Source organism: Natator depressus, chromosome 15, assembly GCF_965152275.1.
Source record: "Natator depressus isolate rNatDep1 chromosome 15, rNatDep2.hap1, whole genome shotgun sequence".
Classification (NCBI taxonomy): domain Eukaryota; kingdom Metazoa; phylum Chordata; order Testudines; family Cheloniidae; genus Natator; species Natator depressus.
Window position 1 is genome coordinate 30,259,200 of NC_134248.1, and position 23,538 is coordinate 30,282,737.

General features: G+C 49.2%; 1 protein-coding gene across 5 annotated transcripts in view; it reads left to right on the top strand.

Moving 5' to 3' along the window:
* MYO18B (myosin XVIIIB) overlaps positions 1 to 23,538 on the top strand; it is a 191,943-nt gene that overhangs the window by 12,733 nt on the left and 155,672 nt on the right. For all 5 annotated transcript variants that reach the window (XM_074973149.1, XM_074973145.1, XM_074973146.1 and 2 more), the window contains exons 3-10: positions 479 to 1,198; positions 1,724 to 1,790; positions 3,525 to 3,637; positions 4,420 to 4,596; positions 5,806 to 6,004; positions 8,562 to 8,704; positions 11,370 to 11,470; positions 15,398 to 15,461. In XM_074973149.1, coding sequence (XP_074829250.1) covers positions 554 to 1,198; positions 1,724 to 1,790; positions 3,525 to 3,637; positions 4,420 to 4,596; positions 5,806 to 6,004; positions 8,562 to 8,704; positions 11,370 to 11,470; positions 15,398 to 15,461 — 1,509 coding nt within the window. In that variant the 5' untranslated portion in view covers positions 479 to 553. The remainder of the gene's footprint in view (positions 1 to 478; positions 1,199 to 1,723; positions 1,791 to 3,524; positions 3,638 to 4,419; positions 4,597 to 5,805; positions 6,005 to 8,561; positions 8,705 to 11,369; positions 11,471 to 15,397; positions 15,462 to 23,538) is intronic.

Genomic DNA, 23,538 nt, shown 5'->3' on the forward strand with positions numbered 1-23,538 from the left:
AAATCAATGGGAGTCAGGAGCCGGGGGGCTTTTGCAAATCCCATGAGCTGCCCCTCTGCTCATTTAGGCACCTAAATAACTTCAGAAATCTGGCCCTAGGTCCCCCTAAATTAGGGGGCTAGGAGCCAACATCACTGCTGAAAATGGGACATAAGAACAAAGCTGCCCTGAGTGCATATTGCTGTTCCTGCGATTCGTGATCTGACCCTGCAGTTTATCCCTATAAATTGGAAGCTACTTTTAGTTGCTCCAAGTCTCTCTCTAAAATCAAACCCTCCTCGACCCCCAGGTGAGGAGAGCAACTCACCAACCCCCTGTAGCTCTGCACCTGAGATGAAGCTAGGTCCAAGTTTCTGCAGAGACCCTGGTGCCTGTTGGCTGCCAAATCCAGGCTGATGGATTCACCGAGTGAGTTGTTCCTCTTGCATCACCAGGCTTAATGCTAACAGGCTCCGCTTCATCTTGATTTTGTTTTTAGCCTCCTGGGAAGGACAACAACCACGTGCAGCAGTTTGTGACAAAGGATGAGAACATCCTTGAAGTAGGAGGAGAAATGGCAAGTGAAGGGCAACTGCTGCAGAATGGCCTGAACGGAGAGCAGCACGAAGGGGAAGTGGCCGCGGAAATTGCACCGAGAAAGCCTCTTCCCTTCAAGAGAGTCATGAAGAGGAGCAACATCATGAAAGCCACCTCCCCGGCACCTGAAAAGGCAGCGGCCACTCCCAAACCAGGGAAGACAATCCCACCAGATGAGTCCAAGGTTGCCAAACTTCCAAGTTCTGAGCAGAGCCCTAAGGAACAAAGTAAAGGGGAAAATGCCCCTGCTGGTGCTCCAACAACCGGTAGGGATTTTCAGCGCCACCGTGAAGATCCTGCAAAGGAGGGCGACGCATTGCGGAGAAAATGTCCTGAAAGTTCAGGGAGAGAGAAGGTGGTAACGAAGAAGCAGTGGGAGCCCCAAATCAAGGCTGAAATCAAGAAGGGGCAAGGGGAGATCAAGGAAAAGCCAGGGGAAATCAAGGCGGAACCAGTGGAAATAAATGAGGAACAAGGGGAGGTCAAGGAAGAACCAGTAGAAATCAAGGAGGAGCAAGGGGAAGTCAAGGAGAAGCCAGGAGAAATCGAGGAGGAACCAGTGGAAAACAAGAAGGAGCCTGGAGAAATCAAGGAGCCAGGGGAAAGCACAGACTCAGACAAGGTGATTTGGTGCCCTGTCCATGTGTCCTGCTGTACAGCTAGAGTATGGTGTACAGAGTCCTGCCCGATGGAGTTAGAGTAAAAACCCCTTTGATACAGGAGACCTGAAATAAAATAAAAGCTGTTTAAGGTCCCAGATCATTGTATTATGTAGACTTAAAAGTGACAATTTGATTAGAATGCATGCAGATGTTAAAATGTGTAAGAATGTGCTCAGTGTTTAAATGTCATGAAAACTGGGTGGGATGTTGCATGCATTGTTTTCATGTATCTGTACCGAGTTATAATGTACTAGCAGACATTTGCATTGTCTGTACCCCTGTAACTAAGTAACCCAGCAAACGGGAAAGAAGCCTCGTGGAATGCAAATGAAGAACTTTAACAGGAAAGTGCTAATTCCTGTGGCTGGAAAGCAAATTGTCACTGTGTGTGAGATCAAAGGTCAAAGACTTTAAGAGATCAGATCAGAACTGCCTCTGCTTCCCTGTCTCCTGCTGCAGGAACATGACTCTCTTTTTGTCTCCAGGTTCATGACGACGTGTGGTATGAAACAGAGAAAGTTTGGCTTGTCCAGAAAGATGGATTTACACTGGGTAACTTTCATTTTCTCTGTCTCCACTCTGTGATGTCTAAGATGAGTAATTTGCTTTGGTGCTGTTTGGAAGGGAGATAAACCCTCCAGCTTTGGGTGCACCACTGGGGGCTAGGAGGAAACCTCCCCGGGGAAGCTAATCCAATCACTACAGACTACAGGGCTTCTTCCTCTGAAGCAGCTGGCACTAGCCACAGCTGCAGCCAGGATGCTAGACTAGGTGGATCTCGGGTCTGATCCAGTCTGGCTATCCCTGTGTGGCCATTGCTGAGGCTCAGACAGGAGAGGAGCCTCTCCTACGAGCTGTGACCTCCTCCTAGTCTGGCAGTTACAGCAGGGGCCTGGGAGCGGGGCTCTGGTTCTGTGCTGGGCTCCGTCAGGACTCACTGTGTGGCTTGGCCAAGTCCTGCCTGGCCAGGTCTCTAAAGTGCCAAATGCCTGCAGCTTGCATAGCCCCAGAAGGGTTAGTGGGAGCTCAGCCTGTCCAGAGATTCACCCATTAGGTTTGGATGACTTGCTTCTCTTGATCTGTGAAATGGGTTAAACCTTGTCTGGCTTTCTCACAGGCAGGAGGGTGTGAAACAGGATTATTGTATGCAAAGGGCCATGCAAGGTGCAAGTGCCACTAAGCCTGCAGCTGCTAGTGGGGAGAGAGGCAAAATATCACCCTTGAAGTACAAGAGCAAACCTAATGCCTGGTGGGATCTCTTTCCTGTTGGTCGCGCTCATTGAAGGCATGCAAACATTGGAGCCCGTATTGCCCTCCCCTGTAACGTTCTTCCAGTACAGGCAGCGTTTGGTATTCGTTAAGGCAGTGTTTCCCAAACTTGGGACACCGCTTGTTCAGGGAAAGCCCCTGGCGGGCCCGGCCAATGGGGGCTGTTGGAAGCAGCGGCCAGCACGTCCCTCGGCCCGTGCCACTTCCCGCAGCCCCCATTGGCCGGGCACAGCGAACCGCGGCCAGTGGGAGCCGCGATCGGCCGAACCTGCGAACGCGGCAGGTAAACAAACCGGCCCGGCCCGCCAGGGGCTTTCCCTGCACAATTGGCGTCCCGAGTTTGGGAAACACTGCTCTAAGGTATTTCCCATGATGCTTTTTCTGTGGACACTGTTGTTAACTCTCAGAGTTGGTTTTATAAACCAGTCTGAATCTCTCGTTTGTACTGCGGCCCCTTTACCTCGCTCTGGCAGCGTGTGTACATAACGTCTCCTCTGCGAGTGGAGGTGTGGCTGCAACGTGGGTCGACTTATCTCTGCTAACTTGAATCTAGTTAGCATGGGTGACCACAGCGGTGCTGAACTGGCAGAACAGGCTTCAGCATGGACTAGCAGCCAGAGTACCAGCCAGCAGGGACCCTTCGTCTGTACTCCGGTGCTAGCCTGGGCTGAAGCCTGCTCTGCCACCTCTACACACACTGTTACCTGTGCTGGCTAGAACAAATGCGCACGCCTGCCCGTGCTGCCCTTATGTCTACACTTGCAGTGTCGGCAGAGCCCTTCAGGCTGTGCGCACGACAGGGGTGTGAGTTCTAAAGCACTGGGCGCTGCTTGGGCTGTGGAGACCCTGCCGGTGCGCACAAGAAGTTCCCGAGTGCACAGTCCTGGGGTGAGACCAGAATCGGCCCCTCTGTAGTTCTCTGAACAAGAACCACACCTTGTGCAGGCCTGTTCAGCTACCTCTGTAATTAGCTGCCCCTTATTTAGGGAAGAGCTCATCTTTGGGCTTCCCTTGCAGCTACCGTGCTGAAGCCAGATGTGGGGACCCCGGAACTGCCAGCTGGGAGGGTGAGGATTCGCTTAGAAGCTGACAACACTGTCACTGAGGTGGACGAGGAGGACATTCACCGGGTGAGTACCCAGAAATAAAACCCCACGGATGCTGTCAAACCTGCTGGGGAAGCCCCTTCCTCCATCCCAGCCGAAATGGTCTCTCTGCCCCAAGGCAAACCTCACTGTGAGGTGGGGGCAGATCTGCTAAGTCAATGGAACTGCACCAGCTTATGCTGATATACGCGGACCCCCATCCCTAGTGGATGTCCTGTCTGGTGGCTGGAGATTCTCCTTGTGTTTACGAGACTTTTGGGCTGCTCAGTAATTGGCTCTCCTTTGCGACTGGCGGCAGTGCTTGGAATCTGTTGCACGTCAGGCTGCAGTTTGGAATAGCAGGGGTGGAGTAATGCTCTGGCTGCCACATGGCTCCTGACCTGCTGCAGCCCCGTCCCCTCCATTCATGGACCTACTTTGCAAGACGCTACCGAGCTCTACAATGATTTTGTAACTGCTCGCAGTTAATTGTACTGTACTCAACCCTATTAAAATGTGAGCTCTTGGGGAAGGGCCTCTGATTGGTTTGGAAAGTGTCTAGCACATTTTGGATGGTATGTCCGTATATATATTAATTTAGCAGCACCAAAACTGACCTCTGCCCCAGGGAGTCACATCTTGTGAGGTCTCTAACTGGGCACCCTCCCCCCATTCCAAGGGTGATCACAGGAAACTCTGGATTGAGCTGGAGAAATGTTAGGTTTCCCAGGTTATCAGTGTTCTCAGCTGTGCACTGCGAGGAAGGAAATGAGTCTCTCCAGCACAGCCGGCCCTTCAATCGGCTTCTCACGCATTATCTTTTGTAGACCAATCCCTCCAAACTGGATTACACGGAAGATCTTGCTGCACTTCTCAGTCTGAATGAATCAAGCGTCATTAACACACTCCAGCACCGGTACCAGTCCCAGCTCTGCAACACGTACGCAGGGCCCAGCCTGATTGCACTCAAGCCCAGCTGGGCCACTACTAGCTACTCAGGAAAGGTAAGTGGTGGGCTGGCCCTGTGACGTGTCTCATACAGAGGCTACGTGATGGTGTGATGTGGTAGATGGGTTCCCTGGCTTGGATTTAAGATGGCTGCAAATCTCACACCATTGAATGCTCAGTTTATGGCATGTATTTCACAGGGAGCTATTTTAGAAGCGCTGTAGAGGGTTTTATTTGTTTAGTTTGGAAAGTGATCTTCAGTGAATGTCCTGTTCCCTGGCGGCCTTTCCGAGGAGAATTCCGTGGATTCCATCAGTGTCCAGTAGGTGGTGCCATGGACCCATCTTAATAACAGAGAAGGGGCTGGGAGGCAGAGTGTGCGGGAGCTGTGCTCAGCTCGTATAGGAGCTCCTGTATCGGCTGACAACAGCACGCAGGGCTCCATTTTCTGATCAGCCCACATGGGATTTACACACCTGAGCCTCCTCCCTTCTTGTGGTGGGATCAGAACCTGGGTCCTTCTATATGGCAGGGCAGAGCAAACTGAGTGGGGGTGAGATGTGTCCGTCGTGAAATGCAAAGCTGCATGAAAAATCAAGGGGGGAGGTTGCCTTGCATCAGGCACTTGAAACTAAGCCCAATTCACATGAACTTTTCAAATAAAAGCGGACCCATTTCGAAGCAAAAGCTGAGTGAGGCCGGCCTTTTCTTTCACCTTTCAGATGGTGGTTCTCATTAGAAGAGTGTGCTTGCCTGATTTGAGTGAGACAAGAGCTGTTTTGCTAGAATTGCAAAGAAAGCGATGTATTTTGGAGAGGTGTGCGCTGAAAAGGGAGAGGAAACTGTGAAATTCTGCAAAACAGGAACTGAGTTTCTCAGAGCTCTAGGAAATTGGGCCAGTGGGTGACATGAAGGGGCAGAGAGGGGAGGAATCCTGTTAACGGCACAGCTGCTCATTAACAAATGGGCTCATTAACAGTGGGCTCTCTCTGCTTGCATGCTCCTATCCTGTGACCTGGAACTGTCCGTCCCTTCAGTCGGAGCGTCAGCCAGGCTCAAGGCAATGGGGGAGGTGCTTCAGGGAAGGAGGGTGAAAGGGCCTGCTGCTGGGAAGCCCAGTGGGGTTACAAAGCACAGCCTGAATGGAAACAGACAGGCTTGACGTTAAACCTTCAAAGTCTTTCATGTCTGAGAACCCCACCGGGCGACTCTGTGTTCAGCGAGATCATTAGAGCAGCTCCTTCACGCGGCCCTTCTGTCTCTAGGTGTTCAAAGGGAAGCGAGACAGCATGCCCCCTCACATCAGCTCCGTGGCACAGAGAGCCTACTGGAACCTGCTCATGCACCGGCAGGACCAGGCAATTGTGCCCCTGGGGAGAAGCGGTGCCGGGAAAACAACCTGCTGCCAGAATGCTCTGGAATACCTGGTGGGCGCCGCCCGCAGCGTGGACAACAGAGTCTCAGGTACAGCTGGGGAGACTGCCAGCGGGTGGCTATGTCTGCAGATTATTGTTCTGGGTATTGCAGTTGCACCTAGGGAGCCCACTGATGGACCAAGACTCCACTGTGCTAGGCGCTGTACAAACACTGAACAAAGAGACAGTCCCTGCCCCAAACAGCTTCCAAACCAAGTGCAAGTCAAGAGACAACTGGTGGTGACAGTGACAGTGGTGAATGGCTGGGGGAGAACAATGAGACGACACTCTGCACTTGTGCTCCCCATCTGTCTGTCTACCTGTTGTGTCTTGTCCAATACATGCATTGACCACTTAGAGAATTGGTCTGAAATCAAGATGAAATTCAATAAAGACAAGTGCAAAGTACTTCATGTAGGAAGGAAAAATCAAATGCACAAATGTTACAAAATGGGGAATTACTGGCTAGAGGGTAGTACCGCTGAAAAGGCTCTGGGGTCTGGATATGAGTCGGCAATGTGATGCAGCTGTGAAAAAGGCTAAGATCATTCTGGGGTGTATTAGCAGGAGTGTTGTATGTAAGACAGAGGAGGTAACTGTCCCACTCTGCTCGGCACTGGTGAGGTCTCCGCTGGAGTACTGTGTCCAGGTCTGGGTGCCACACTCTAGGAAAGATTTGGACAAATTGGAGAGAGTTCAGAGGAGAGCAACAAAAATGATACCAGGTTTAGAAACCCTGAGTTATGGGGGAAGGCTGGGCGAGGGGTACCTGAGAACAGTCTTCACATGTGTTAAGGGATATTATACAGAGGAGGGTGATCAATTGTTCTCCCTGTCCACTGAAGGGAGGACAAGAAGTCATGGGCTTAATCTGCAGCAAGGGAGATTGAGGTTAGCTAGTAGAAAAAACTTCCTAGCTGTACGAGTAGTTAAGCTCTGGAACAGGCTTCCATAGGAGGCTGTGGAATTCCCATCACTGGAGATTTTTAAAGACACGTTGGACAAACCCCTGCCTGTCTGTTTACTCAATCCTGCCTCAGTGCCAGGGCCTGGACTTGATGAGCTCTGGAGGACCCTTTCAGCCCGACATGTCTACATTTCTGTGTAAGCTGTTGGGGGCAGGGGCCTCTCCTGTGTTTGTACAGTGGAGCCTGGTCTCTAACTGGAGCTGCTGGGTGCTGCCATAATACAGATCGTTATAATTAATTTTAGTTTGGCTCAGCATTGCAAGCAGTGGGCTCAGCATACTGCAAGAGTGAGTACAGGCCAGTTTTATGAATTTACCAAGGTGCTGATGAGATTTTGTTAAAGCTGAAATCTAACAAACTATATTTTCCAACTGGATAAATGTGACAGCCACTATGTGAATGGAATGTAATAAGGATAATTCCTTTGTATTAAGTCCTGGGAGCAGTAGCTCATTAGTGTTAATACTAGGTTCTTTTTCAGGTCTACTTTTACCTTGGACAATATTTCCCAGATCAGGACACTTAGTTATTCTGAACCAATCACCAAGTTTATTACTTCAGCGAGAACCACATGGGTCTGTAAACGCCAAGGTTTTGTAGACTTCAGGGCAGAGGAGCGTGTCAAGGAAGGATATGGAGGAGGGCAAGGAGGTGGCTCTGTGTGGATGTTTATGGGGAACTTCTCCCATGTGTGCACAGAACTGATCACAGATAGGAATGAAAAGGGCCGGACAGTCCTCTCCAGTTATGCGAGTGGAATCCCCCAACCTTTGTGTTCCTGTTTGTGCGAAGTCCTAGCACCATTCTGATGAACAGAGGTTCTCGGAGCCTGTGCTTCTGGTACATGAGGTTCTGGGTGCTCTCCTGGCCATTGACTGTGAAGTCGATGCAGCTGCAGCGTGATGGCTGTGGAACCTGACACTGTGTGGTTGCATTTTTTTTTTTTTTTTTGCACAAAGGGGAAAGGAAGAATATGTATTAATTTATCCCTTCTACATGTGTAATGTGCCTGTCTCCAATGCTCCAGGTGCAGTAACATTTTGGAATGATTTTAGAATTTGCTCCCTCACCCCGTTTCCACAGAGCCTGGGTTTGCTAGGCTTTCCAGCATCTCTTCCCCTCCCTCTGGTAAGGCTGTGGAGGAGGGTGTGGATTGAGATGTCTGCATTTATGGATAGTCCCTGGTCTACATTTACATTGTATTGTTTGATTGCTGGGGCAGGAGACCACAGCCTGGATGGCGCCTACAGGTGACTTTTAAAAATCAAATAAATAAATAAATTAAACATTTTCTGATCTAGGTTTACCCAATGGCCTGACATGCAAAAATGAAGGCCTTCCCAAGGGATAAACAGAATGATGAGCCAGCAACCTCCACTGTGTCATCACAGTCTTCCCTGCTAAGAGAGTCTGTGCCTTGCGGGCCCATCAGTGCAGGACCCAAAGAGATGGCCTTGGGAGTTGTGACTTGGAGGAGGGTCTGATTTTCAGTGAAGAACATGAATGCTTTTGGGATAGCAGCAGCCATGTATAGCTGTCGCACTGGGGCCCAGGGAGATGGAGAGCTGGGGTTCGAACAAGGCAAGCATGTTACAGCCAGCTTGTTGCAGACCAGATTGTTTGTGTTGATTTTTGCAGTGGAGAAGATTCAGGCCATGTTCACAATCCTCAAAGCCTTTGGGACAGTGACCACCTGTCACAACAGCACTTCCACTCGCTTCTCCATGGTCATGTCGCTGGATTTCAACGCCACAGGCCGAATAACAGCTGCTCACCTCCAGGTAACGCTGCATGTCCCTGCCACCGCACCCAGGTCAAGTGCTGCACAGTGCCAGGCTCTTCCACTGGCAAGGTGGGAGAGCTCAAGTGACCAAAGGAGACCTACTGCAATTCTTTGGTGTCCTTATATGCCAGGTGCAGGGTTGGTCCTCTCTGGCAGCACCACACAGTAATCCCCGTGGTCACCCAGCTGTCCAGCAGTTGTGGAAATGCACGGAGTTTCCTGCTGGGGACATGAATGGGTGGAGGTTTATAGGAGGTAAAGGGGAATGTAAGTGCTGCCCAGTAAAGCATCTCTATAAAACTTCTCCCTTACTTGTGGTCTAACGGGGTGTGAGAATTCTGGGGGCTATTCCTGGACCATGTGCATGGCAGAGCGGTGGTCAGCTGCTTTTCATGCAGACCCCTTCACTCCATGGTTGGTACAGCCATCATCCGACTGAGTCCTTGCAGAGCACTCTTCTGGTGTCAGCTGCTTAACCCAGGCAAACCCCTGCATGGCGGGTCAGCATTGTCTGGAGGCCAAGGCAGAGGGGAGCAGCCTGCCCAAGGCCACTAGGACCATGGTTAGAAGTCGAGTCCCTGCTTTGAGTCCAGTACTTAGTGCCAGGCGATGCCGAGGGAGTGTTGCCAGACCCGGTTAACAAACCAGAAAGCGTTTGCATTGTCCTGTGGAATACGAACCCTGGAGAAAATAAGCTGATTAAAAAATGGATCTGAAAGCAAGGCCACCCCTGCCACAAGGAGTGTCCTGGTGGAACATTCAGTTAATAGGCAACAAGTAACATCTGCACCCGCTGTCCGCGGCTCTGGCTGCTCTGAGACACGCCAAAGCACCTCAGAATCTGGGGTGGCGGCGGTGGCCTGAGCGCTGACTGGCAGCTGGTTTCTGTGTATTTAATGGAAAATGGCTCTACCTATTTGCTGCCAGGAGGGACAATGGCAGCTGCAGCCCTGCATGTGTCCCCCGTCTCTCATCTGTCCAGCATTAGACTTAGGTCATCCAAATTCCTGCTAAGCAGGAGCTTTTCTGTGACGCCGCTGGGCCCCACAGCAGCCAGTAACCAGCCACCTCGTCTTGGGGAGACAAGCAGAGTGGGACTGGTGTGAAATATGCATAAGTAAATCTATAATTTGGCATTTAATTAGCAGCACTGTACATGTTGACCGTGAAATTAAACAGAAGCCTCTATCTGCTTTCATTATCACTGCCGTTAAGGGAAGCAAAGCTCTGCCCTTGTTCTCAGGAGCTGAGCTGCTTGGGTGGGAATCCCGGGGACCAAGAATCAAGCAGCAAATACTCCCTGCATGTCACTGGCACATGCTTCCTACGGCTCTGGCCCTGCCGCAGAGCTAGCAGACCTTGCCTCGGGGCTGGAACATTCCCGTGAGTGCACTGGCTGGGCCCCTCTGCTGAGCCCCAAGAAGGGAACCAGCCCTGCACCCGCCTGGGGCGGGGCAGACTAGACGAGACACCCCTGGTGCAGCTCAAGGCTGACTTTGGCTCTCTCACTATTTCCATTTCTAATGCTCCCGGAAATCCGCTGCATCAGTTCTTCTTCTGAGATTAAGTTCCCTGAATCCCTGAGTTTGAAAAAGGCCAGTTATTGTGTGCATGGAGAGACGCTCCAGGTGATGGAGGCTTTTCTGTCTTTGTTTTCCCTTCAACTCACCAAGGTGTCCATGTAGCAACATAACCCCCCTTGGCTTCCTGCGTGTACAGGTCAGGTTGCCAGGGCTAACTGTGGATGAGTTGGGAAGTTAACGGCAGAGTGGAGAAGGCTGTTCCCAGCATAGAGGGGAGAGCAGCAAGGAGTCACTGCCAGGAGGGTCCCCGATTTCCAAGAGCAAGTCTTTGTAGTAAGCAGTGATGGCGAAGCTGCCAGGCTCCACCCCCTCTCTGCTGGCAGGATTGGCTTGGCTCGGCTCAGCACTGAATGTGTGGGGAGATGTGTCCAAGCCATCTGAACATGTGCTGCTCTCTGGCACTGCATAGCGGATAATCATCTGCAGCTCTACGGGGAAACCATCACAAGAATTGGCTCTTTGCAGTAGGTTGGCGCTTCAGCTGCCAGCTGCAAAGGCAGGAGCACTCAGCCATAAAAAATAATAAAGATCAAAGAGTTTGGTTCAGGCTCATTTCCAGTCCTGGAATGGTTTGCCTGTCCCTGGGATACAAAGGAAAGTATCATTTGAGTGGTCGTTAGCGTTTTCAACTGCGCCTAGGTGGTGTAAAGCCCAAGTTCCACTGAAAGTCCCTTACATGCTGTTGAAAGTTTTACCCCTTCATGCCTTGGGCTAAATCCTCCTCTCAGTTACACCAGTTACTTCGCAGGGGTGTTGGGCTGGTGTAACCCAGAGAAAAGTTTGGTCTCTCAAATAATCCATTTTCAAAAGCTTTAATCTTTTGTCCAAATACAAAATATGTAAAAAATCCAGGTGGCATCATCCTATCCCCAGGTCTGTGGGTCTGGCTCACTCCTCGGTGACTCTGATCTGGCCAGTGATGGGTGTTTGGCATAAAGAACCCCTGCCGTCACAATGTACGATGGTCATTTGGCTATTCCCAGCCAGTCTGGGTTTCACAGCCTCTGGGCTCGGCTGGCCCTGGGCGGGGATAGCAGGCTGGGGAGTGGGTGCTGACCTTCTCTTTCTTTCCTCTGCCAGACGATGCTGTTGGAAAGGGTCCGTGTCGCACAGCAACCAGAAGGAGAGAGCAACTTCAATGTCTTTTCCCAGATGCTGGCAGGCCTGGACATGGCTCACAGGTATAGCTGAGGCCATATGTGTGGGACGAAATCCGGTGTGTCTGTGTGCAATAGCTTTCTGCCATGCACTCATGGCTAGATGCCATGGTGATGGGGCCACTCGAAGTGATGCATCCAGCACAGACTGTTCTAACAAGATTGGATGGGGGTGAGGGAGTGAGACGTGTTAATATCTATCCTCCCCAGGGGACGGGTTCATGAAGACAAACTAAGGGACAAACGGTTCCCTACAGCAATGGGACCAACCTCAGCAAGGTCATCGCGTGCAGCCAGGGAGATTGAGGTTTGATTTTAGGACACGCTTTCTAGCTGTAAGGGTAGTCAAGCTCTGGAATGGGCTTCCAAAGGAGGTTGTGGAATCCCCGTTACTGGAGGTTTTTAAGAACAGGTTGGACAGGGATGGGCTAGATAATACTTGGTCCTGCTTCAGTGCAGGCGACTGGACTAGATGACCTCTTGAGGTCACCTCTAGCCCCACATTTCTACGATCCTGAGTGCACGCAAGTAAGTCCCTGGAGGAGGTTTGCTGAGGGCGGGATCGATCATGAACCCACAGGAATGCACAGGGGCTGCCAGAGAATGCGCAGCAGCAAAGCGAGGGGCGAGGAGGAGGCAGTGATGGGTGGGAGAGGACAGCAGGCAAGGAAAGGGCTAGTTAATTCTTGCATTGGAGGGGACTGTAGGGCAGGATACTAGGCTCTGTTCAGAGGCTTCCAGGCAAGAATGGAGCCTGTGAGAAACACATATGGACTACGGGGGATTCTAGCAATCTCTCTCTTGTCTGTTTCTGTTTGTGCTGAGAGCTATTGGTCTCTCTAGCTGGGTTACCAGTCAGGGAAAGATGAGCCTCTCTAAATAAATAGGCTCTGTTAGCACTTCCTGGCAAACAGTCACTATTATGTGGTGAAAAACACCAGCCAAGGGACGTCAGGATCTTGGTGCTAATAATCTGTTGCTGTGTCTTGTGCGGGGTAATAAACCTGTGTGAGAGAGGCACTGCTGGAGGAGACCCTGGGCTGGGGTCCTGTCAGGGCTGAGGTCTGCTAGCTCCTCAAGGAGCGCTGGGGTCCAGAGGTCAGACTAACCCGAAGGACTCCCTTTCTCCTGCACTGGCAGCTGAATCCCAATGAAGAGGGCGATTTCTTTGCCATTGTGGGGCAGTGATGTGTGTGTTCAGCTCTCTCTTACAGTCCGTCCCTTTCCAGAGAGAGGAATGAAAAACAGTTCAGTTCTTTCCTCCCAGCAGCCTGCAGGAATTTTCCACAGGTTGAGTCCAGCAGCCATTCCTCAGGGAATGTCAGGAAAATCCTTCCATGGCTGTGGGAGACAGAGGCCGAACTCATGTTCTCTAACCAGTACCTGCCGGTTGAGTAACAATGTACAGAAGTTACGATCTTGCAGTATAGCAGGTCAGGAGGAGATCTTCACTGCATAGGTCCATTTAGACTCTTCTAGCCAATTGTGCAAGCCCCTCTGATTACACCCAGAGAATGGTTTTCAGGTATAAGTTTTAAAAAAAGGCTACAAACCACAACATTTCAGTGTGCTGGTCACTTGGGTCATCCCTTGTGGAGGTACAGTACTGTCTGCGAATATAACCTCACCACTGCAAACCTCAGCACACAAGACTGAGATCTTCCACCCGATCAATATTTCATACAGCACATTTCCCCTCACTTGCTCCTCCGACATTCATTAGTAGTCAGCTGTACCATGACCCAGTGCCTTTGAAGGTACCAGTTCTCGGCTGGGTGATGGGCACTGTGGTTTCCATGTCCCTTTATTATTACAAAGAGTCCATTTCAATAACGAGATGTATCCCCTGGACAGAAGGGTGGATACATTACTCTTCAGCAGCTAGACATGATGAGGTTTCGGCAGGGAGCTCTGTGTGTGTGTGGAGAGAGATGCTAGATAAAAGTGATGCACTTAGAAATATGGGTCAAAGGAGTGTTACACCAGTGAGAGAGTGGGCCTTATTCTCCTCTTGTGTACACGGGTGTAAATCGAGAGTATAGCCAGCTAGGTCGATAGGCGCTTCCATGGCACAAAATGTGTACAGGCTTCAGAAGAGTCAAGCCACCGATTCTGAGATGTTTCTCCTCAGTCACAGAGTTGCTAATGGACACAGTTGGCAGATCTGCATAGCTTTCTGTTCGATAACTGTTAGACCATTGGGATCTGCTTCCAGGCTCCCCTGTTCCCCCCACTATTTATAATCAAGAGCTGCTTTGTGAACAGTGTTTTCCAGTTCTCTGTGATGAGGGATGAATACAGAACAGAGACTCTTGGAACGTATAGTGCAGATCATCCTGGGTACCTTGCACTAAGCACAACGCTTCTGTGCTGATAAAGAAGGTGAAAAAAAAAATCTGTCTGGCAGAGGCTTTGTTGTAAAGGTCTTTTGACAGGATTGCCCTTGACCAGGCTATTGTTAGAGGTAGATGTATTGTTATGGGCTAATAAGGGAGACTTTAAACAAGAAATGTAGGATCAGACAAATCAACATGATATAGTCAGGGGATGGGAATTAGGCTCTGGAACCGTACTGAGGGACTCTGATTTCCCCAGCAGAGGGAGCAGAATACCTATGAAATGATTTCCCCACACAGCATTTGATTTTAGTTTTGGCCTGTTTGTTAATCTGTTGTCTGATAGAATGAGATTGGACAACAAAGACACATAAGCAACAGAAATCAGGGCATTGTATTATAGGGAGTTTGTTTTCGGGTGTCTTCTTAGGGGAAGTGGGCAAACGTCAAAGGTTCCGGGGTGTGGAGTGATCACTTTCAGAGACTCGAGTGTGCAATTGAGCGAGAAATCTTCAAAGAACAGGTTCGGGCAGGAGACTTCTGGCGCTTTTGCATCTTGGCTAAAACCAGGATGGGGCAAATCAGAAGAAAATGAAAAATAATTCCCAAAAAATTCAGTTAACAGTTTAACACACACACAAATAATTGAATTCTGGATGCCAGTTTGGGTCACTTTTCATTTTATTTGAATGATTTCACCTCCCACCTAATAACTCTGGGCTGCACCCGACCCAAATTAATTCGCCCTCTGCTACAGAAATAGTCCCACTGACTGTTAACTCCGCTGGCAGGGCCATCTCCCCTCGTACCTGCAGCGCTCCATACACACCAAGGAACGAATGCCCTGGAACCCAGGAGGCCTGAGCTCTGTTTGCTTTAGTTGGCCCATGTGGTTCCTGGAATTCCCCATCTCCCTTTCACAGAACCATGTGGGCACCCTGGTTCGTATCTGCAAAGCTGGGTTGTGACCGCAATGCTGACCCTGTGCGATACCGTACAGCATGGTAGTGAATTCACACTACAACAGAATAGCTCACTAGCATGTGATTTGTATTGTGGAGTTGGTAATTGCAGGACTGGAGGTATAAACCCGTACATGGCTAGGAGCCTTTATTAATCACCTCGCCTCCAAACCCAATGAGTTACTTATCAAAGGGAGGGAAAGGAAGTGTCAAGTATGTTTGTACATCTTGTGCATGCAGCATGGACTGCAAGGGGGGAACTAGCACTCAGAAATCAGGAAACAAAGACAGGAATTGGAGAGAATTTGCTTTGGTGAAAGGAGTTGAAACTGCTGGCCAGTGAAGCCCAATCCTTTGGGCTTGATGATCTCGAAAGGGGCACAGAGAAGCATTTCCAATAGCACGAGCCTTTAGGAAACAAACTCATGTTTTCAGGTGTAATATGCCCTCCTCCCTCGAGAGCGACATGCTCTCTCTCTCTCAGCGGAGCGATTGGATTATCCAAGCTCCTTTGGTGGCTTTGAACACTACTCAGTGCCATTGCATTGGGTCACATTTTCATGCACCAGATCCTGCTCCCTCTGGAGAGCAATAAGACCTATCAGGTAGCACTGAGATGTGGTTTAATTTTCATTTTTCATAACTGCTTTCAGGACGATGCTGCACTTGCACCAGATGGCTGAGAGCAACTCCTTTGGAATTGGGCCGTGTTCGAAGGTAGGGCATTAGCTCCTGCTTTGCCTGTATTACTTTTCCCTGGACTGCTCTGTACAGCGCTGTTTGGTGTGCGTGGCTTTGTTCCGATGCACCAGGTGACAACAGTGTTGCTCCTAGGCATGAACCTTTGAAATGACACTTCCTCTGGTTTTAGAAATATGCTGCAGGTGGAGAGTTTGTCAGCTGTGCATTAACAGAGGAATACCCCTCAGACGAAATTACCTGCCCAGCCGAGGTGGACCCTTCCCATGTAGTGTCATGGAGGTCTAAACAGGAAATTTAGGGGTCATCATGTGATGTATGGAATGCACAGACCCTGAACTTCCCTGAGACATTTTGAACCTAACGTGGCTCCTGAATAGGACTGGCTGGAAAACAAGAATTTGGCTTTGTGAAAAAAAATTTAAGTTTCCATATTTGTTTTTGTTCCACGTTCGTATAAAAACCAGAGAGCGAGTGCTCCTGCTTCAGAGTCAGGACTTTCACTGGGCCTCTCACATCCCAGGGGAGTGCCCTCAAGGCTACTGGCCATTGTCTCTCTCTCTCTCTCTCTCTCTCTGACCAGAAATATCCTGGACCTGAGAAACCTCCCCAATGACATTTTCATTGACAATGACACTTTTCCATGGCAAGTTTTGTTTTTAGTGATTCAACATTTTCTGATGAAAAGACATTTCATTGAAAAATTTGGACTGGCTCTACTTCTCAATTTCAGAGTTAGGGTGCAGGGGTCTGAATCAAATCCTGGGAGCAAAAAACCTCTGAATTACTTGCACAGCACCTCCTTCCTTGAATGGACAGTTCATTTCAGGATGGATGGACTATACATTTTCTCTAAAATACAGCTGTCTCTCTTGGGAGGCTCAAGAACAAGTGCCTTCGTCACACCCACTGGCTCCCAGTTCGGATGGACTTTGCATTTCTCCTCAGTCATGGATGGCAAAGGGGGTGGTGTGTCATTAGCTTGGGCGCACAGGAGAGTGCGAGGAGCCAGGGAGTGCATCAGAAGGAGCTGAGTTTATTTGTTAAATAGTGTGAAAATGGTTTTCTGGACTGCAAGACCCAATCTCTTCATACCGCTCTGTGGGAAGAGAGAGGGGTGACTATGGAGTCTCCAGTGGCCTGATTCACTGCTGGCCTGTCCCAGACCTATACCATGACACCAGAACGTAGACTCCCACCTCTGATCAGCCAGCGGTGCCAGCCTCCATCATCCACTTGGTACATTTCTCAACAGGCACCTTTGTGGTTGCTTCTACACGGCCCCTCGCACTTTGGAGGAGCTTCCCATAATCCCCTGCTAAGCTACCTTCTTCAAATCCCCCCGTAAAACTCTCCTTTACCAGGACGCGTACATAAAACCTGACAATGGCTAGCCCCGGGTGTGCTGAGAGCACTGGATATCGTGCTGACGGATACTGTGTCATTGGTTCTGAGTGCTCCCCTCGCAGTATCTATCTATCTATCTATCTATCTATCTATCTATCTATCTATCTATCTATCGTCTCTTCTCTTGTAAGCTCCTTGAGACAGGCCCATCTGTTCACTCTGTCTGTACAGCACCTAGCACAACTGGGTCCTGGTCCTTGGCTCGGGCTCCTAGCTGCTCTGGTAATGTCAATAGTAAATAGTAGCAGTAATAGCTGTAGTAACGCAGTGCGCCTTGGCATCCGGCTGGCTAGTTAGGTAGAAGACCTTGCAGTGATTGGGACCCCCCAGTCTGGAGCTGTCCCCTTGGTCCGAGCACACAGTGACTTTGACACACACTTCTCGTTTTGGCTCCCAGTGCTAGATACTGCGACAGGCTCCAGAACGGCCCTTGTCTTGTGCTGGGTTATGCTGAGCTCTGTTGGGGTGGTGAGGGATGAGGCAGTGCAGTGGGACACAGTGCAAGAGAAGGAGCTGAAATTTCTTAGCACAGCTTTACAGTGGGTACCCGGGAGGCACTGCTAGCTGATCTGGGGGAGGGCTGGTGAAGGGAAGCAGAGGGAGCAGGCAGAGACTGGGGGATTGTGGCCACTGGTTTCTTGGTGTCTGTAGTGGAGCAGTCTAGCATCCTGCTGGATTAGAGTTTGTCTCAACCTTGTATTTCAAAATTCAGGCACTCACTGCAGCACCTTTAAGGAAATATGTCGGCCTCTAATATCACTGATTCAGTTAAATCAGACAGAACGTACTGTTCTAAGTATGTGTGAATAATTCCTGATATTTCCTTGCGACAGTAGTTCTCAGATGGGTGAGATCATGCTTCGGAGAACATCGGAATAATATTTTTAGGGGCTAGAACTACACTTGGTTTTCATCATCTGCTCCTTATTAGTTTTAGCTGTTTGTGGGTATTAGGCATTTTACCAATGCACCAAAGCACTGGCATGAATCCACAGCAATTTACAGTTATATCAGCTTTTGGTACAATTCAATTTTCAGTCTTCATTATGTAGATGTTAATCAAATCCAAGGGCCAGACAAATTAGCTGCTCTGCAATTGATCCGTTGGCCACAGGCTGGGTGGAGTTTCCAGGTTTGGCAGGGCACGGCCTGTTATTGATCACTGCTAATGCACCAGGCAACGAGCTCAGCTTTCACAGGGTTAAAATGGAAGCTGCCTATTTCCCAGCATAATGACCTTCTTTCATCATTGCTTCCTTCTGTTCCAGAGTGCCCAGATTTGGCTAGAACTGCAGATATCCTCCCTGTGGACAATTCCTCTCAATAGTGCTGCTGGCTCATTTTTTTCAGCCCCACAGTGCATAACAGGCAGATGTGAGTGACTGACCAGCTCCGTAGGTGCAGTGTATCTTTGGCAGCCGTGGGTGGGGAGAGCTGGATCCACCTGCATTTGCGAATCTGAAATTGACAAGGAAAGGACACAGGGTTGGGGTATTTCTTTTCTCCTTTCTTCATTGTTGCTCTGCTGCCCATGGGATTAACAGGGATTCAGGCTGTGATCTCTGAGACGCTGCACCAGGCAAAGGGCTTCTTGAGTTACATTTTAGTTGACGCCTGTGTCACAAAACCAATATATGATGCTCTTCACTGTGCTAGCTGAAGTCTTTCAGTACAAAGTGGGGGATTTTTTATTCCTTTCTCCCACTCACTGATCTCTCTAGGTTTCACTTCTTCCTCCCTAGCACTGTTAATGTGGCAAATATATGAAGGAAAGTGACCTAATTAACAGTCAGTATAGAAAAATGAAAATGGTGCATATTTAAGCCAGCCTGCTAATGTTGCCTCAATTCCGTCAGTGTGCTCTTCAGTGTGCACATTTCTTTAGTCTTAGCAAATCAGCAAAGTGAAAAGAATTAAAATGCAAGGAATCTCCCTGGAAATGCAGGCAGGATTCTGACAATCTCTGGGCAATGCGTCCAAGGAGTCTACTGGCTCCTTCAGAGCTCTAATGAGCCTCTCTGCCAGTCTGTGCTACCTGGGACAGTCAATCCGGGGATTAGTGGCTTGCTGGACTGCAGCGGCATTTGCAGATGCCTTGTGGTCCATGGTGTCAGTGCCTGTTTGAGAGCTTTAATCTGCAGATGGCTGACATGCCGCCCACCGTGCAGTGGGAACTTGTGCACTGCAGAATGGGTTTTCTAATCTCTGACCCATTCCAGGTGCACGTGTGTAGGGGTCTGTGATCTCCGATAACAGGCAGATGTGGCAAGACAAACAGAAATGCACGTCCTCTCCATCAGCTTTTCTTCCTGGTCAGTGAGATCAGTCGGGAAACTTTCCCTGCGTTGCAAAAGGCCCTTTTTAAACCAAATCGAGATGTTAGGCTTGGACTGGGCTGCAGGAGCATCCACTGCCGGGCACCACCAGATGGCCCGTGTGATCTTTGGTTGGGTTTGGAGCTGGATCTGTTCCTGAAACGATATCGCCTTGTTCTACGCAGACGAAGCTCCCTGAGGCCTCTTCCAGCTGCTCAGCTCCTGGCTGCATAAAGAGTTAAGGCGTGCCCAGGGGTGTGGAAAAGAAATTAGCAGGAAAGTCACAACAGCCATTTCCCCAGGCAGTTCCTGTTCCTTTCACAGTGGCTGAGCCACCAATACAAAGGCATGACTCAGACAGAGCGGTGACTTCCTAGGTACCAAGGACTTCCCGATTTCCAGTGGCCAGCCCAGTGGTTGGATGTGCTGGGTTGTGCTCTGCAATGGTGCATGCTGCGAGAGAGCTGGTGTCCTAATGTGGATGAAGCAAAGCCCAGCTGCATTTCTGGCTGTTGTTACAAGCCAGGGCGTATACTGTGCCTCCTATTCAGATTAGCACGGTCCTGGAGGAGAAGCAGACAGGACGTCTCCCTCAGTGATGCTTCATATTTCTCTGTGGTGGCTGTGAATCCTGCCGTTGGGGTATCAAGGAAACAACACGGGTTTATGCTGATTGCATACTACGTGTGGCAGACCCAGGGGCTAATCACAAAAAGGAAAAACCTTCACACCCACCCCTAGCAATTGAGGGCAGGGCAGGGTTATTTTTAGATTCTGCAGCAGGATGAGCTGAAAACAAATTGCACCATTCTAGACAGTGCAGCTTTATGATAGCGATGCAGTTGTTAGGGTTGGAAAGACACTTTCATTATAAGCTCTTATGCCAGGCACGTACCCTTTGGCCTGAAATCCTTCGTGCTTGTTCTCAGTGTAAAGGTGACTCTTCCTTTGGGACAGATCCATTAGGCTGTTTTTGAATTAACCAAGCATAAAAATGAAAATGTGCGTGACCTTGTTTTGTTGTGTGCTGTTTTATCAATGGAATAAAAACCCGGAGTCCTTTTTTGCTTGGAGATATCTCAGAAATGGCTTATGTCAAATGTGCTCTAGATTTGTAGGCTGGGTCTCCAATAGGCACCTTTGAAAGTCCTAACCTGAGGCCGTGTAGTGTGTGGGAATAGGGTAGCATCTCTTTAACTAGCTAGTGAGTCCTCTAGTGGTGCTCACCATGTTCTGGGTTTTAGCAGCCGCCAGAACCCTAATGGCAGAGCAATGTATATGCAGCTAAGTCATGCATGTTGTATATATCCAGTAAACACAGCTATTTGGAGCCCGCTGTGCTTGTGTGGGTCCTTCATGATATGTTTGCCTAAAAAATAAAAGACACAGCTATCCTTACTGGGGTAACCGGCTTTGACATGTTTGAAGTAAAAGAAGGATTGTATCAAGCTGGGTAATTGTGTCAAGGTGAGTTTCTCTGGGGAGACTGTAGGGAGGCAAAAGCTGGGCAAACTCTCGGGCAGTAAAACAGGAGTTTCGTGTCTCAGAATTGTGCATAATACGTGTTTTGGATGGGGTGGCACTCTGAGCCTACGTCAGGGATCATTTGTCAAGAGATTGAAATTGGGCACCAATTAGCGCTGGTTGATTTATTGTGTGTTGTGGTCAGTTTCCAAAATATTTGCTAAAACAAGGGAGGACTAGCTCCCTGGCTGCCAGTTCCTGTTGAGATTATAGCTATGTGTATATATGTGGGGTATAGGTACGTATCCGTCTACAGCATACCTCTATGTCTTTATTAAATATATCTGTGAAAATCCCTTTCCACCTGTATATCCTCCTGTCCCTGGGACTGAACTGCAGTGACATTCAAAACACAGAGAAGCTTTTGCTTTGCTCTTGAGGTGCAGATGGAGAGAGACTAACGGGTGATATTGAAACAAGGAACTAGAGACACTGCAGCATGCATGTGGCACCATGCTACTTATCAGAGATTCCTGCGGAAACTGCAGCTCAGGGGAGGAAGCCCGGCAAGTATTCACAAGCTCTCCCCTGGGACCAAGAACTAAATACCCCATGAAGTCAGGAGGAATCAGAGCTGTATCCTGCAACTGAGTTCCCCTCTGAGCCACCTGAAGGCTGGTTGTAACCCTTTCCCAACATGACCCTACCCTGAATCAATACAATGGTTTTATTAAGTGAACATAAAGACTGGCTAAGTCCCTAGGGCTGGTTTCTGATCTTGCCTGGTTGCCTGGTCTTGATTCCTGCATCCCAACCTGTTCTAATTCAAAGCAAAACTTCTGGCTGCAAACAAAACCCAAACTTCACCCCAACCCCGGCAAAGTTACAGTGCAGCTCCATGGACGAGTGATGGGCACTGGTATGAAACACAATGAGATTGGCTGCACATGGTCATATGGCATTAAACGCTCAGGGAACTTTGCATTTTCTCCAGGTAAAACCCCCTAAAGTTAGCCTATACACTGCAGTCCCTTGCTGATTCCCTGGCCTCAGTGAGGGACCTGTGTCCATTGCAAGCCGAGTAGGGATGCTTAGAAATTTTCAGGTGAAGCAGATTTTTGTCAACAAATGCCAGTTTGTCAAACCCAAAATGTTTTGTGAAAAAAGTTTGGGGAATTTTCATTGAATCGCAGGTAGAGGGGTGGCGGAGCCCTGTCTGCCTGGTTCCCTGCCAGCTTGCCTGGCGGGCTGCTGGGCACCCAGGGCATTGAGGTTCAGGGCTCTGGGGTAGCCTGCCATGCAAACTGAGTATTGCTTTCAGCAACTGGGGGCCTGGGGAGCATAATTTTTTTCAGAATCACCATTCGTTGGCGTTTCTGAAACGTGACTTCTTTTGAAGTTCTGCTTTGTGGGAAATGTGGAAAAATTTGGTTGGGTTCTGAAACCAAATGTCAAAATATTGAAACGCCCCGGGAACCAGAATCGCTGCCATTGGCCAGCTGGCCTGGTGCTGTCGGGCTGTAACAGTGCCTGTGCTGACAGCTGCTTTCGAGAGCACAGCCAATGGGACGGGCAACCAAGCAAGCCAGCTTGAGGGGTTGTGTTGACCTCTGCTCTGAGGGAGAAGGAGCCCAGGGAAATGTCACCTGTAGAGAGGGCACTTAGTGTCATGGTGGCTTTCACAAAGTAAAATCACTTTGAATCAACTTCCACGCATTGGCTGCAGAGCAGCACTTCACAGCATGGCACAAATCAGGTTTTTTTATGGCCAAGGTATAAACCCCTAGAAAAAAACGGATTCGCTTCTGATGAGCCCAGCGCTGGCCATGCCCATGAAGCCACTCTAAGAAGGAGTGAGAAGAACCAGAACTGGTTGACTTTGCTTTTGTTTCTCTGTGCCGGCGGGGAAAGCTGCCGAGCTTGCTGATCTCGCAGAGCATGTAGGGCTTATTAAGTGACTGAGCTGAGTGGGGAATGAGGGGAAGGTCCTCCAAGTTTCTTGCCTATTGAGAATAAACTCTTTTAAATCATTCGGCCTTATTAACGGGGAGAGAAAACCCCAGCTGTGCCACTCAGCCGGTCACTGCACCAAAGGACATGATGCGTTGCCATGCTATTGCAACATGCTATGCTAAACACGGCAGATTGAAAGAGAAATGAGGCATCAGGTATTTCAGAGGCATTGACTTGCATAAAATCCTGAAGATTGAATCTGTTTCTGAAAACCGTGGTTGGGTTTAAGGGAAATGACACTACATTACAGGAATCTCGTAATAAAACAAAGTAAGTCAATTAAAAAAAACCACCAACAGCTCCCTGCCACTCCCTTTTTTCTAGCTAAAGCCTTTCCTGCAGTTTATAGTTTGTGCAATGAGAAAGCCAATGGCCAAGATTCCCAAAAGTGCCTGGTGATTTGGGGTATCTCAGGTTTTGAATGGCCAGTCTGAGACACCTTTCCGTGGGCCTAATTTTCAGAGGGTGGGTGCTTAGCACGTTTTGAAAACCAGGCCCCTGTAAGTTATCTCAAAGAGGGTATCCACAATCACGGAGCGCTTTTGAAAATCTTGGCTAACCTGCTGGCTGATCATCACAGAGACATGTTGCCATCAGAACTGTAGAACTTTAAAGGCTGCATCTGGAGCACTGAAGAATTTTTCCCATTTTTTATTATAATTTGGATGATGGTCATCTCCAAAGTGTTACTTTGCATGAAATTTGCAGGGATCCATGATGGCTATTTTCATAAAGTTCACATGTGAATGTCCACATGTCGGAAGCAAAGCCAGTGTCACTGGAACATGGATTTATTTAACTTGAAACTTATTTAATCCACAGAATGATTCACACAAGTGGTTCTACGTGTGCTTGAATTATTGTTCATCCTGCTGTTTGTTTATACCAGTCCCAGT